Source organism: Coregonus lavaretus (assembly GCF_964263955.1).
Source record: "Coregonus lavaretus genome assembly, chromosome: 6".
Classification (NCBI taxonomy): domain Eukaryota; kingdom Metazoa; phylum Chordata; class Actinopteri; order Salmoniformes; family Salmonidae; genus Coregonus; species Coregonus lavaretus.
Window position 1 is genome coordinate 34,671,994 of NC_139993.1, and position 15,864 is coordinate 34,687,857.

Genomic DNA, 15,864 nt, shown 5'->3' on the forward strand with positions numbered 1-15,864 from the left:
CAACAAATTGGATGCCAACCACCGTTAAACCTCATTGAAGAAGAAGACGTGATCTACAGTGAGGGAAAAAAGTATTTGATCCCCTGCTGATTTTGTACGTTTGCCCACTGACAAAGACATGATCAGTCTATAATTTTAATGATAGGTTTATTTGAACAGTGACAGACAGAATAACAACAAAAAAATCCAGAAAACGCATGTCAAAAATGTTATAAATTGATTTGCATTTTAATGAGGGAAATAAGTATTTGACCCCTCTGCAAAACATGACTTAATACTTGGTGGCAAAACCCTTGTTGGCAATCACAGAGGTCAGACGTTTCTTGTAGTTGGCCACCAGGTTTGCACACATCTCAGGAGGGATTTTGTCCCACTCCTCTTTGCAGATCTTCTCCAAGTCATTAAGGTTTCGAGGCTGATGTTTGGCAACTCGAACCTTCAGCTCCCTCCACAGATTTTCTATGGGATTAAGGTCTGGAGACTGGCTAGGCCTCTCCAGGACCTTAATGTTCCTCTTCTTGAGCCACTCCTTTGTTGCCTTGGCCGTGTGTTTTGGGTCATTGTCATGCTGAAATACCCATCCACGACCCATTTTCAATGCCCTGGCTGAGGGAAGGAGGTTCTCACCCAAGATTTGACGGTACATGGCCCTGTCCATCATCCCTTTGATGCGGTGAAGTTGTCCTGTCCCCTTAGCAGAAATACACCCCCAAAACATAATGTTTCCACCTCCATGTTTGACGTGGGGATGGTGTTCTTGGGGTCATAGGTAGCATTCCTCCTCCTCCAAACTTGGCAAGTTGAGTTGATGCCAAAGAGCTCGATTTTGGTCTCATCTGACCACAACACTTTCACCCAGTTCTCCTCTGAATCATTCAGATGTTCATTGGCAAACTTCAGACGGGCCTGTATATGTGCTTTCTTGAGCAGGGGGACCTTGCGGGCGCTGCAGGATTTCAGTCCTTCGCGGCGTAGTGTGTTACCAATTGTTTTCTTGGTGACTATAGTCCCAGCTGCCTTGAGATCATTGACAAGATCCTCCCGTGTAGTTCTGGGCTGATTCCTCACCGTTCTCATGATCATTGCAACTCCACGAGGTGAGATCTTGCATGGATCCCCAGGCCGAGGGAGATTGACAGTTCTTTTGTGTTTCTTCCATTTGTGAATAATCCCACCAACTGTTGTCACCTTCTCACCAAGCTGCTTGTCGATGGTCTTGTAGCCCATTCCAGCCTTGTGTAGGTCTACAATCTTGTCCCTGACATCCTTGGAGAGCTCTTTGGTCTTGGCCATGGTGGAGAGTTTGTAATCTGATTGATTGATTGCTTCTGTGGACAGGTGTCTTTTATACCCGTAAGAGTGTGCTCCTAATCTCAGCTCATTACCTGTATAAAAGACACCTGGGAGCCAGAAATCTTTCTGATTGAGAGTGGGTCAAATACTTATTTCCCTCATTAAAATGCAAATCAATTTATAACATTTTTGACATGCGTTTTTCTGGATTTTTTTGTTGTTATTCTGTCTCTCACTGTTCAAATAAACGTACCATTAAAATTATAGACTGATCATTTCTTTGTCAGTGGGCAAACGTACAAAATCAGCAGGAGATCAAATACTTTTTTCCCTCACTATACGATACTTTCTCAGTCCGCCACTTAACGCGCGTTACGTCGAGAGGGAATATCTAGGAAAAAATGTCCGGCTCATGTTGCAACCCGAACATGATGTGTGGTGCCAATGACAAAAACACGGAAACTTCCTCTGACTATATATTTACGCTAACGCTTTTACACGAATTAAACCATTGCAACTAAATAATTATGTATTGCGTATAAGATGGAGGACCAGGAGATTCAACTGAAAGTTAAGAGGTAATTAGTGAATACTTTAACTAACCTTAGCAAGCCAGCTCGCTAGTAACGTTAGCTAGCTAAACAGCTAACGTTAAGTAGGTAGCTAGCTACCTGTCTTAACCATGGATAGCTTTGGTAAACCTAGCTATGTTATTGTATGGTTATCGCTGCAGGGTCTGAAAAATTCACTGATAGCATGTACGTGTTGGCTAACGAGTCATCAGTGGCTCTTTATCGACTGCAAGAGCACGTTAGAGAGTCCCTTCCAGAACTAGTGTTACACAAAGTAAGTGTTGATTTCAAAGCAAAAGCTTACACATACTACTGTAGCTTGCTAAGGATAATAAATGTAGATAGACATTTGTTACTTTACAGTAGATATATTACTGGGCTGTCCAAAAACGCACGTCTGAAAAATCATAGCTATTTTTGCAGTAACAACATTAATTTATCTCTGCTCATCTCTCCCAGACAGATATGCAGCTCTGGGAGGAGCAAAGCCAAGGAGCAATCTACACTGTAGAATATGCATGCAGGTAACCTATAGTTAGGTCTAAGATCTACTGTATAGGTTTTTAATTATATTGAAAACATTTATTGGCAACTTAATGTGGCCGATTCCACGTCAGCTAAATATATTTTTGGTATCTCAGATTGTTCTGGCAATTCTCACATAGAAACGTAATTTAGAGGAAGAATGTTTGACATGCTTTTGACATTTGTATTATAAATCATTTTTGAGAAAATCATGTTGAAAGTGGCCATTTTAGGCCCTTTTAGACCTATACAGTGCCTTCGGAGGGTATTCATACCCCTTGACTTATTCCACATTTTGTTGCGTTACAGCTTGAATTCAAAATTGATTCAATTGATTGTTTTCTTACCCATCTACACACAATACCCCATAATGACAAAGTGAAAACATGTTTTTAGACATTTTTTGAAATGTATTGAAAATGAAATACAGAAATATCTCATCTTACATAAGTATTCACACCTCTGAGTCAATACATGGTAGAATCACCTTTGGCAGCGACTACAGCTGTGAGTCTTTCTGGGTAAGTCTCTAAGAGCTTTGCACACCTGGATTGTACAATATTAGCCAATTTATTATTTTCAAAATTCTTCAAGCTCTGTCAAGTTGCTTGTAGATCATTGCTAGACAATCATTTTCAAGTCTTGCCAGAGATTTTCAAGCAGATTTAAGTCAAAACTGTAACTCGGCCACTCAGGAACATTCACTGTCTTCTTGGTAAATAACTCCAGTGTAGATTTGGCCTTGTGTTTTAGGTTATTGTCCTGCTGAAAGGTGAATTAATCTCCCAGTGTCTGGTGGAAAGCAGACTCTGAACCAGGTTTTCCTCTAGGATTTTGCCTGTGCTTAGCTCCAGTACATTATTTTTTATCCTAAAATACTCCCCAGTCCTTAACGACTACAAGCATACCCATAACATGATGAAGCCACCAGTATGCTTGAAAGTATGAAGAGTGGTACTCCAAAATGTGGTTTATTGGATTTGCCCCAAACATAACACTTTGTTTTCAGAACAAAAAGGTAATAGCTTTGCCAATTTTTTTACAATATTACTTTAGTGCAGGGGTGTCAAACTCATTCCATGGAGGGCTGTTTTTTTTTTCTTCCTTTCAATTAAGACCTAGACAACCAGTTGAGGGGAGTTCCTTACTAATCAGTGACCTTAATTCATCAATAAAGTACAAGGGTGGAGCGAAAACCCGCAGACACTCGGCCCTCTGTGTTGCAAACCGGATGCATGTATTTCTATTCTGTACAGGCTTCCTTCTTTTCACTCTGTCAATTAGGTTAGTATTGGCCTTATGCTGAAGTCCCTGAGGGGTTTCCTTCCTCTCTACGGCAACTGAGTTAGGAAGGAAGCCTGTATCTTTGTAGTGACTGGGTGTATTGATACACCATCCAAAGTGTAATTGATAACTTCACCATGCTCAAAGGGATATTCAGTGTCTGCTTTTTTTTATTTTTACCCATCAACCAATAGGTGCCCGTCTTTGCGAGGCATAGGAAAAACCTCCCTGGTCCTTGCTCGACTGAGAGACCTTACAGGTAATTGAATGTGGGGTACAGAGATGAGGTAGTCATTCAAAAATCATGTTAAACACTATTATTGACATAGAGTGAGTCCATGCAACTAATTTTTACTCCTGAACTTATTTAGGCTTGCCATAACCAAGGGGTTAAATACTTATTGATCAAAACAGGCTGACATTTCAGGCGGTCTTTTCAAAGAGCTCTTACACTAAAAGGGCATTGTCATCATTTTCAAAATGGCACAGTATTATTCCAACCTCATAGTGTGGAAATATATAATCTTGAATAAATGACATTAATGACATTTTTTATTTCAGAATCCAGACATACTCCATATTTTAGAGCACACTATATTAGGAGTATGACACCAAGATGTTGTCTGTATCATGTACGGTTCACGGCTCATACGTTCTTATATTAGGCATATGTAAGACTAAAAAGGGCCTAAATGATTTGTGATACAAATGTAAAAAGCATGTCAAACATCGTTCTTCCTAATCAAGTTTCTATGTGAGAATTGGGCAAAATAGTTTTAGCTGGCATGGAATCGCCCTTGTATTTGTTTAACACATATTAATCTTTTCATTTCCAGTGCAGTGAAAAGCATGACAAACAGCAGCCTGCACTTCAAAAGCATCGATGGGCTCCTCCGTCAAGCCATCAGCATGAAGGAACAGATCAGCATCTCCCAGAGGCGCAGGTAGGAGGCAGTAAACAACCAATTCCACTCACTTTGACTCAGGGATACAGTAACAATACTGTGTATCTTTCATTTGTCTGATTGCCCACAGACCACCATTATTCACCACAGCTGAGGAGAAAAAAATGAAATTTCCCTGCTCAAGGGTGGAGTCGACGAGGCTAATAAACTCATTTTGAGTGAAAGCCAAGATAACTTTTTCATAGACATGGGCCACCATTTCTTGTGTTTGTCGTTATTTTTCGTTGCCATCGTCTTTTCTTTCATTCTTTCATCACCTGTCCTTTGCATTATTATTTGCCATCATTTTTATGTTTCTCTAAGTTTTACGTTTTATTCCTTATTCCCCCACATGCACGCAGCTCACATGAAGCAACACCCCCCATCTCCCATTCCCCCTGACACTCCACCACATCCCCCATCCACTTCCTCCTGACTTCTGGAAGACAGTCCAAGGTTAGTAGTTCCTCAGGCATCACACTCAAAGCTATACTTAGCTTTAACTCGGCCACAAGGACTTCTAGGCACTCACTTCAAAATCAAGAAAAGTGCACTAGAATGAACCTGAATGTGCTATTAGGCTACTGGTTTACTTAAACTGTTCCACTTTATTTTTAGGACAGGGTGTTTTGTAACAACATACTCATCTTTTGAAATGATTTTTAAAAACGTGTTTATTCACTGTTATGGAAAATGTTTTGTTTACAGTATGCAGACTAGACTACAAATTGTATCTATACATTGTGCAATATACAGTTTTGGCAATATATTCCATAGACCATCCTTGGTCTTTACCAAACACTTGAAAATGAAAGCATTTATTGGCAAATCTTTAAATTGTATAATCACATAGCAACAAAAGCATTAGCTGTAGCTAGTAAGTCACTAACATTTTCCATTGGAATACCAGTAAGTAAACATTCTACAGAGAGCTTAATAGTGATGGAATCCAACATGGCTTGTGTTTAAAAAGTCAATACAAAGGCAATAAGGGAGAGGGATGTTAAGAAAGGTGTATTAAAATGACAATTCCATGTCTCTATTGAAATGTACATTAATGGTAGTAGTGGTTCTTGGATCATGGAGGGATAGCTCAGAGCTTTTATATAGCTTCAGCTATTTTCTATCCATACTGTATTCTTCGGAACGGTAGATAGTTTGGGCAGAATTAACTAGTCTTGTGCTAACTGCGATGACTTGTGCAGTGTATCTCACACTAGAGTAGAGTCTTTACTGGAGGCTCCTGACTTGCGGGCCAGCACGCTCCTCATCTCATTGTTAATGCCATTCCATGGCGTAGACGGAGACTGCAGCGGCCCTGACTCTGTCGACAGGGTCCTGTGCATTCTCGAGCCACCCCCACTCCCACCACTACTGTAGCCCTCCTTGTCACTGCCGTGGCTCTGTGGGCCGTGGGATGGGGAATGATGCTGGTGATGCTGCTTTGGGTCAGTACATGGAGGGTAGGACAACTGTCGGTGGAGTTGGGAATTGTTGCGGTGCCTCCTGGGTTTGTCCCCGTCTTGGAGCTCGCCGTGGCGGACGGCGGGGGTGCACCCGCTGTGCTGGTTCTGATACAGGGTGTCAGTGTACTCCCCACCGTGGTAGTGTTGGGCGGTGCGGGCAGCTTTGACCAGTGAGTGAATCACGATCACCAGCAGAATCAGGATGCCTGAGGCCAGTACGCATGCGCTGGCGATGCCTGTCTCTACCTCAAACACCAGCAGCATGTAGATGGACATAGCTGCAGGAGAGAAAGGGACAAAGAGAAAGAGAGAGAGAGACGAACAGGAAGAGAGAGAGAGAGAGACGAACAGGAAGAGAGAGAGAGAGAGAGGGAGACGAACAGGAAGAGAGAGGGAGATGAACAGGAAGAGAGAGGGAGAGAGAGAGAGAGGGAGACGAACAGGAAGAGAGAGGGAGATGAACAGGAAGAGAGAGGGAGACGAACAGGAAGAGAGAGGGAGACGAACAGGAAGAGAGAGGGAGACCGCCACAGAGCGACAGGTACAGAAAGATTTGTTTATTACACTGTAAGAAAGATCACTTTTCCGGTCCCTTTCCTTCCAGAGATGAATAACTCTAAATATTGTAGTGCATTGCCATTGTTGTGTTTTTTGTGTGTATTTTCCTCTATTTGACTAATGTTTGGTCATCTTTCAGCGGGAGAAGAACAACAGATCCAGGAGTGCTAAAGGAGGGAGGAGAGAAGCACACCTCTGGGATATGATGATAATGACGTTGTGGCATTGCAGTGAGGCTCAGTTCCCTCTGAAAGGGAGCTGTGGGGTCAGGGGGTCATCTACGGTCCATTACAATGTTGCACTGCCTCTCACCTCAACTAGGCACTCACCTGAATGGAAAGCCAACGGCTTTGACTTGCCAGGACCTGCCTTAAGACACGTCAGTAATGCACTTCTGTCAAAGACGCCATTGTTATGGGCCTTGTGTATCAATCAGCTGAAGGGACTCTGAAAGCAGTGACTTTTGTCTCGGCTGCAAATTAACTGGAATATATCTGTAGAAATCTGAATGAAGTTGTCTTTTCTAGGTTCACGCAAAGCTCTATTTGGTACAAGCTGTTGTTGTTTTGCAGTTGGTCTGAACGGATGTAATGTCTAATAAATTAATCTGATTTAGCTAAATTAAAAGTGCTTTCACATGATGTTATGTGGGGTGACTACTGTGTTCATAACACTACCAAATATAAATTCCAGACTTGGAATTGTATCAAATCGCTACCCAAGGCTTTTACTTGCGACATATAGTTAAATACACTAAAGAGGAACAATGGGTACATATTGAAGATATGCATGCTCATCCCCAGAATCTTTGTACGTGTCTATTTTCAAAGGATAAAGCTAAGAACATGAACAACTTCATAGTTAATGAAACGTATTCTAAAAGCACAACCTTATGGAACAATCCTTGGATAGCTTTTCAGAATTCACCGATAAATGTGTCTACATGGAAAACTAAAGGCATAGAAACCGTAAATGACTTGGTAACAGGAAATACTTTTTAATTCCGTCATGGAAATAAATGTAATTTTGGACTGACTAATGTAGATAGTTTCAAATACATGCAACTTAAAAGTTACATACCACGAAATTTCGATTTGAAATCATTTGGACATCAGAGCAACCTTGAGGGAATCTTATTTGAGTCAGAAAATGTTGTTCATATGATAGGGAAGATATACAAAAGCTTGCAGAGAGCATATCCAACTGACAATCTCTTAGAAAAAAATATAATCTGTTGGAACCAAGATTTAAGAATTGATGTTGGCACAAGATAGAGGGAAAGTTGGAGCATGATTTAAAGAAATTACAGTTAACGAAAATGGAAGCTAATGTGTAGAATTTATTATACAAGAGACAAAATTCACAAATTCTACAGCACAAAACAGGGTAATGTCTTAAGTCTTAAACAAATAATGAATCAATAATCCATGCTTTCTGGGAACGCTTTAAAGTCTGGAAGTTGTGGGCGGAGCTAGAAAGTTGGTTGTCAGAAGTATTACAATGTAAATTTACTTTTAATCCGTCTGTTTGCATATTTCAAGACATGGCATATACCCGATTTGTTGGAAGATTATTTTCTCATCACTCATTTTGAAAAAACGTATACTAAAAACTTGGAAATCGGCCATCATTAGTACAACAGAAAAATCTAAAGATGTATTTTTTAAATAGTGAAAGTGTGTGGGCGAGAAACAAAATAGTGCAGTTTCAGCCGTGTTGCGGAAAATTATGTGGGCGCAGGAGATGGGGGTGTGTTGCTAGTGGGTCTGGGCAGGTGTGATGTAGTTGATATTTGTAGGATGTTTGTATGTATTGTTTATAAAATCTTACAACAACAAAAAATACTAAATATGTTGCAGTTTGTTACTGTTGATATAGCCAATGAGTTTGTGATGCCACTTGTAACACATGTTTGTAAGATTCCTTTAGTACACTATGTTCTTGTCATTTCATTCAAACAGTTAATTATGGGCCTTACTGTTTACATTTTTTGTCATTCTTACCTGCTAAGTATACTGAAACCCCAAGGCAAAATAATCCAATGGCCACATGTCGGACAGCTTGGCTATGCAATAGGAACCAGTCTGCTCTATGGGAGGAAATGAAGAAAATGCAATCAGTGACGATGATGACATGATCATATGTTGATGGGTATTGTTCAATTAGTTCACAATTATTTATTTGCACCAAAATAAAGAAATCATTTCAAGGTTCAAATTAGGCCTTTTCTTCTGTCCATTCTTTTTCTGTCATGTGATACCTTTCTGCTCAAAATGAGTTTCATTATAGAATGCTTTGTCATTACTTGCACTGGAGTGCACAGAAGCTATGCCTTTATTTATATGAAAGTCATCAAAAGCACAGGCACAATTCTAACCCAATGTGGGAAAGTGCCAGGCCTCTGAGGCCAGAGGCCATGCACTGGGTGCATAATGAGGGAACACTATTGTTTGTTCAGGATTCATACTGAGTTCAGATATGGGGGGTGGGGTCGGTCAAGCAGCCTCTGTCGGCACCTGGCACACACTGAAAGTTATGAATTTATAAGAATGTAATATTCTTACTTTAATTTCTGTCAATCTCAAACTTTAATATAATTGAAGCATGTTATTCAAAAAAGTAAACTGCAGGTGCATCAGTGATACAATTATTGCCTACAACAAATAAAATATCCTTAAAGTATGTTGATGGATGTGTACCTTTCTGTATCTTCTTCTCCTCTGCATATCTCGGTTGTAAAGTAGCTATGCAGAAGGCAGACCATGACGGAGCTCAAATTGAGCGTGAGAGAGAGAGTAGAGAGCACTGTAGACACTGGCATCAGCACTTCCCAAACATTAGTTGGCATGATGGAGATTTTGGGGGGAGATTCCTTCACAGCAATCTGTTGTGATTGTATCTGGAAAATCAGAATGACTGATAGCAGAGACATAATCCCAGACAGGATCCCTAATGAAGACAGGACCATCAAAGACCGCTGGCTATAAACGTACGTCATATTTGGCCTATAAATCACAGACTGCCGTGGATGCACCTATTTTTGGAAAAAGTTATCCGGGTGGGAATCTCCTTTATCCTCGTCGTACTCGCGTTGTCTTTTGCGAACTCTTCAATCTGCCATATAATGTACTTGTAACGAGTAGAAACAATTTTGAATAGGAAAAAGTAAGAAACCTGGGATTGAGAGTACGATCATGGAATTTGCAGTTTATTTGCGTGTTGTGCACAAGCACCCGATCCCCCGACCGAGCATGTGATGTTTTTTAAATCCCCGGATTAAAAATTTCGCGACAACAATGGATTTTTCAATTGGAATCTCCAAAACAATGCGTTGAGATGCTCGTCCGAAGCAGTCCACTGCCGGTGGAAAAACTGTTTTCAAACTTTTACATGTTAGAAAACTTCACTTTACTTTCCAAAACATGAATTAGCACCGCATGAATTCATTTTTGGAATGTTAAAACAATTGCAGTAGTGCACCTGGAATTTAAACTTCAGATACATTTGAAATGTGAAAAAAATCGGCCGCGATTTGATTGTGACCAGGCCTATGGTTTTTATTTATATTTGTTAGCCCTGGCTACAGTTATATATTTGGTGCAGTTTAATGCTATTGAAAATTAATAAGGATCCATCAAATGGCATTCATCAGTTCTCGATACCTTTAACCTCTATAATTAGGCATTACCTGTAAATCAAGCAATAGAAGCCTCCTGGAAAATAATCCCACTAAACAGCTGGCTGCAACCTGGTCACAGAGCAAAACGTATTATATGTTACTAAAATCTATGCCACTCCATTTAGTATGATATGTTACATTAGGTTACATAACATTGGCCTACCAATGTAATAGTGGTCATAGGAATTGTAGGACGTATAGTATGTTACGAATTACAATTTGTATGATATGTTACGAATTGCAATTCGTGCAATATTCGTACAATTCGTTAGCTAGGTTGCTAATGTTAGCTATGCTAGGGGTTAAGGTTAGGGTTAGGAGTTAGGTTAAACGGTTAAGTTTAGGGTTAGTGTTAGGGGAAGGGTTAGCTAACATGCTAAGTAGTTGCATGCTAAGATAAAATGCTAAGTAGGAGCTTAAAAGTAGTAAGTAGTTGCACAGTTACTAATTAGTTAAAATGCTCAAGTTGTCCGTGATGAGATTTGAACATGCAACCTTTCCCTTATAAAAAAAGATTGCAGTTTTGAAACTGCACACTAACTACAGTTATACTACAGTGTACTGCAGTTATACTGCACTCTGACTGCACATTTTTTTCGTAAGGGTTGGGTTGCTAGATGTTCGCGTTATATGCCCACCCATCCACCCCAACCAACCACCCTTCTTTCGTTTTTGCCACTGTCTTAGTGTAATATAGCATACTAAATGGCTCAAATAATGTAGCTTAATGTAGCATATCATACTGAACAGTCAAACGTATTTTAGTAACATATAATATGTTTTGCTCTGAGACCAGGCTGAACTAAATAGTGTCTATGTTGGTTATTGTTTTGTGTGTCATGCAAGAGCTTCTTAAGGGTTTATCATAGTCCAAAACATGTACATGTATGCACAGCAGTGTTCTAGAATATTGGACCGTTGGCTTTCATAGCCTACTTTTCGAACTCTCAGCACAGCTCAAGCAATTTCTCCAAATGTCAACACATTTCAAATTAATAGAGGGATGTGTACCAGAGAGGCATTGGTTGGGAATTGTGGGGAGGTGCTTGTTCCGGCTGTGTGTCCCCCACTGATGGTGGTCTCAGAGCCTTGTAGCTACTGTATGTCAAAATGGGACGCTGGACTATCGCATCCTAAAAGTGGTGGAAAAAGTAGCCAATTGTCATACTTGAGTAAAAGTAAAGATACCTTAATAGAAAATGACTCAAGTGAAAGTCACCCAGTAAAATACTACTTGAGTAAAAGTCTAAAAGTATTTAGTTTTAAATATACTTAAGTATCAAAAGTAAATTGAATTGCTAAAATATACTTAAGTATCAAAAGTAAAAGTATAAATCATTTCAAATTCCTTACAATAAGCAAACCAGATGGCACCATTTTCTTGTTTTTTTAATTTTGGGAGAGTCGGGCACACTCCAACACTCAGACATAATTTACAAATGAAGCATTCATGTTTAGTGAGTCCTCCAGATCAGCGGCAGTAGGGATGACCAGGGATGTTCTCTTAATAAGTGCGTGAATTGGACCATTTTCCTGTTCTGCTAAGCATTCAAAATGTAACGAGTACTTTTGGGTGTCAGGGAAAATGTATGGAGTAAAAAGTACATTATTTTCTTTAGGAATGTAGTGAAGTAAAAATCGTCAAAAATATAAATAGTAAAGTATTTTTACTTAAGTACTTTACACCACTGCGTCCTAGCGTCTGTGGACTATGATTTAAGCTTAAAGTGTAAATCATAGTCCACAGATGATGAGACACGATAGTCCGGTGTCCCATTGTGACATTGCTAAGTGGCTCTGAGACCACCATCCACGGGGGACGCACAGCTTACTGTATAATGACAAGATGGTCTTGTCTCCGCCCTAATGATGGGAGTCGTTGTCCCAAAGGCGGAAAGCAGGCGGTCTGCTTATCGGTCTGCTTATCATGGACAGATTTTTACAGGAGTGAACCCTCTCCCATCGCCTCTTCCAAAGAGTTCCTGGGAATTTGAAATGAAGTGGCCTGCCCTCTCATCCTTGAAATCTCCCCCTTTGAATCCAATTAACTTTTCAATGGTTGCCTTGGAAACAAACACTGCAATACCCAGAGAGCACACCGCTGTTGGTCTGTTGGTTTGAGGCTACTGCACTGTGCACACACCCACCTTTCCTTTTTGGCCCCTATAGGAAACTTAATCAATTTCACCTTTGAAACCATTATTGTATATTGAAACAGAGAGTGTGACTTGAATGACAGTGAATGTGTCTTATTGGTGATCATTGGGACCTCCATGGATTGCATCACCAAACAGTTTGATGAATAAATAGGACTACTATTTATGTCCATCATCCTGATAGACTATGGCTATGCCACTTTGAGCCATTCAATTCGCTTCCATTCTCTGAAGTTTCTTGAAGTACATGGATGGTCTTTTTGATATAGTAAACAAATAGAATACCTTTTTGATTTCATGCAAAGAAACCCTTTTTGATGTCATGCAACAAAACTTTGTTGTTGTATTTGATCTATTCTGAAGTGTAGGCTGTAGCACATGAAAAATCCCACAACACCAAAAGCTTTAAAAACCAAAGCTTATTTCAGGTATAGTTTTTTAAATGCATATGTACTGATGCAGGTCTCTCTAGCAATGAGGGGTAAGGGAAATGAATGTGTCTGCATGTGACTGTCTGACTCTGTCTTGAAGACAGCAGGACACCTGTAGAGCAGCTAAAGGTTGGGGGTTTGGGGTAAAGGTCTGCCTCAATGCTGTTCTGATGGAGATAAGCTTGCAGCTATGAAAGTACACACAACGAAGAATTGCTCTCACACATGCACACTGACCATGGAGTCTATTTCTGAATTCGACAGCCCCACCACACACTAAAATGGCAGCCGCTGATGTTGTCGAAAGCAGAAGTGAGCAGTTTCAGGAAAACAAAAAATACGTCTAAATGTTTCCAAAAGCTCCTTCATCTGACTTAGAATGCACTCTCTTTTTAATGTGATTCATAATGCTTTTGGGGATACATGCTATGGTCACGACACTGAAATGTAAACTCTGTTACGGCATCGAAATGACTAATATACAGTATATCCTACATAATTAATAACCTTTAGACAAAGGGTCAACACTGCTTTTATGATTCTTAGCAGGTGGTTTTCCTTTTATTTACAGGTGATGGTTGTGTGTATTCTCCACTGAATTGGGTGAATCCAGCTGCACACAGGGATGTAGCCTATAGCAGGGGTGGAAGCGGCCCTCTGGGATGTTGCTAACTCTTGCATCATAAAGGGCCTCCTTTAAGATCATCAAGTATGTGTGTTGGGGTGTATGCGTGCAAGCATGTGCTTGTGTGAGTGCACATTGGTATGTTTGTGTGTGTCTCTGAGTGACGTTTGTGTGCATAGTGCCTGTGTGTGTTAGGAGTGTCTCTGTGTGATTATTCAATGTTAATATCACTTGTGCTTAAATTATCGTTAGGAGTGTCGAAAGCAATCTGCCACCTCCCAAAAATAGTCAAGAATAGTTGTTATAGGTTATATAAATGATTGAGTTATTACCTCTAAATATATCTATTAAGATAGTCCACATACTATCTTTTGGCATCTTTGAAGTGACAAATGGATACTGTATATAATAAACCATGACAGTACTATGTTTGTCCTAAGGGATGTGGCTATATTATTGAAGAGTCAAAGCCTTGATTAGCTGTGTGATATCAGTCAAATGGTTATTATAGATCTAACAAAAGCAGGCAGAACCAATACAAGTAATACTGGTAGGACTAGTAGGCAGTGAGAGTCAATGCAGTGTTTTCAGATTGTACCACAGTAGAGTAAGTACAGAGCTATTGGATATTGGATCCTCTTATTGCCAGTATATTCACTCACCTATTGAAATGGACCTAAATGGAAACAGGACAAAGCGAAGGATGAATCAAAGTTACCTATCAATAGAAAACTTTTAGAAAATCCCATGCATCATCACATCGTTTAAAGTTCAGTAGCCTACCTCTCTTTTGATCATTTTATTTCTGTTTTTGTATTTTTATCCACCACTATTCCCTTCTATTAGGCTGCACTATTGATCATTTACCTTGAATTATCTATCAACTGACACACAGCCAATGTAAGTGAGTCAACAAGCAAGTCAGCAAATAGGGGGCTCCTAGGATGTGCTGTGAAACAAAATGAAAGGATTAGTAGCTTATTTTTCATGTAAAGAAAATAGGTTATTTTTATACACAATCCAACTCATGGCATACCAATGATTGGCCTTCATTAGAACATATTTGACCAAGCACATTTTGTTTTGAAAACCCAAGACAGTTTTCTTCAGAACAAGGCACAGAAAGCACAATAGTCAAAAATAGCACAGACCAAGACCAGGCTTACAGTGTATCTTATCTTGTGTCTGATCTCTATTTGTGTGTGTGTGTGTGTGTGTGTGTGTGTGTGTGTGTGTGTGTGTGTGTGTGTGTGTGTGTGTGTGTGTGTGTGTGTGTGCCTCTACCCCCTCCGCTCCACTCCTTCATCCCTCCATCCCACTCCTCCAGCCTGCTACCTCTCCTGCAGTCAGAGCTGCCCGCATGACAGTAGATTAAACTACTGTGTGTGTGTGTGTGTGTGTGTGTGTGTGTGTGTGTGTGTGTGTGTTTGTGTTCACCTAACACAAAGATGGGCAAGTTGCAATAGAAGATCTTCAAGTGGTATGAAGTTCAAGAGTAACTGTATATGAGAGTATCACTGGCCTACAGTAAAATCCTGTATTATAAGTGTTTTCAAAGTGAAGTACAGTGGGTATCATAAGTATTCACCCCCTTGGATTTCTTCACATTTTATTGTGTTACAAAGTGGGATTCAAATGGATTGAATGGTCATTTTTTGTCAACGATCTACACAAAATACTCTGTAATGTCAAAGTGGAAGAAAATGTGTATTTAAAAAAATAAAGATTAATGAAAAATAAAACACTAACATAACTTGATTAGATAAGTATTCACCCCCCTGAGTCAATACATGTTAGAAACACCTTTGGCAGCATTACAGCTGTGGTCTTCTTGGGTAAGTTTCTAAGAGCTTTGCACACTGGTAAAGATGGTGCCGTACTGTATGGCCACCATTTGGCGAACTCCGACCCAACTTTTATGTGTTTATTTGTACTTTATTTTCATGGAATGTAACCAACAAGAACTTTTGAACATCAGATCGGCAGTTACTTACCTCAATTCTGGCTTCAATTTCGACTCATCTGCCCTGGGCTCTTTCCGTAATTCTGACCCAATTGTCAGGGTATCTAAGAGGAAACACTGGTGTTACAGAGGCAAGAGAGGGGGAGTCCTGGCGAGATTAAGGCAAAGGGAAAACCGGCCACCTCTTCCCTCCATTCTATTGGTCACTTGATAATAAGATGGATGACCTCTGATCGCGGATTTTCTACCAACGGGACTCTCGTAACTGCAATATTCTCTGCTCTTCTGAAACATGGCTTTTGGACAAGATACGCCCCATGGCTATCCAACTAGATGGATTCTCCATTCACTGAGCGGACAGGACAGTG

The 15,864-nt window shown here is 40.1% G+C and overlaps 1 protein-coding gene and 1 pseudogene across 2 annotated transcripts; one reads left to right on the forward strand and one right to left on the reverse strand.

Moving 5' to 3' along the window:
- Nucleotides 1-1,821: 1,821 nt before the first annotated feature.
- On the forward strand, nt 1,822-5,054 carry LOC311130554 (BLOC-1-related complex subunit 8-like; annotated as a pseudogene). Its single transcript, XR_014615338.1, has 5 exons — nt 1,822-1,871; nt 2,027-2,139; nt 2,325-2,389; nt 4,511-4,618; nt 4,981-5,054. The product of XR_014615338.1 is annotated as a BLOC-1-related complex subunit 8-like (transcript).
- Nucleotides 5,055-5,829: 775 nt separating this feature from the next.
- LOC311130553 (transmembrane protein 221-like) lies at nt 5,830-9,640 on the reverse strand (the record flags this gene model as incomplete). The annotated part of the gene is made up of 3 exons (XM_084163316.1): nt 5,830-6,362; nt 8,646-8,731; nt 9,342-9,640. 3 exons carry the CDS (start codon nt 9,638-9,640, stop codon nt 5,830-5,832), a joined length of 918 nt encoding a protein of 305 aa, XP_084019442.1.
- Between the last annotated feature and the right edge of the window lie 6,224 nt (nt 9,641-15,864).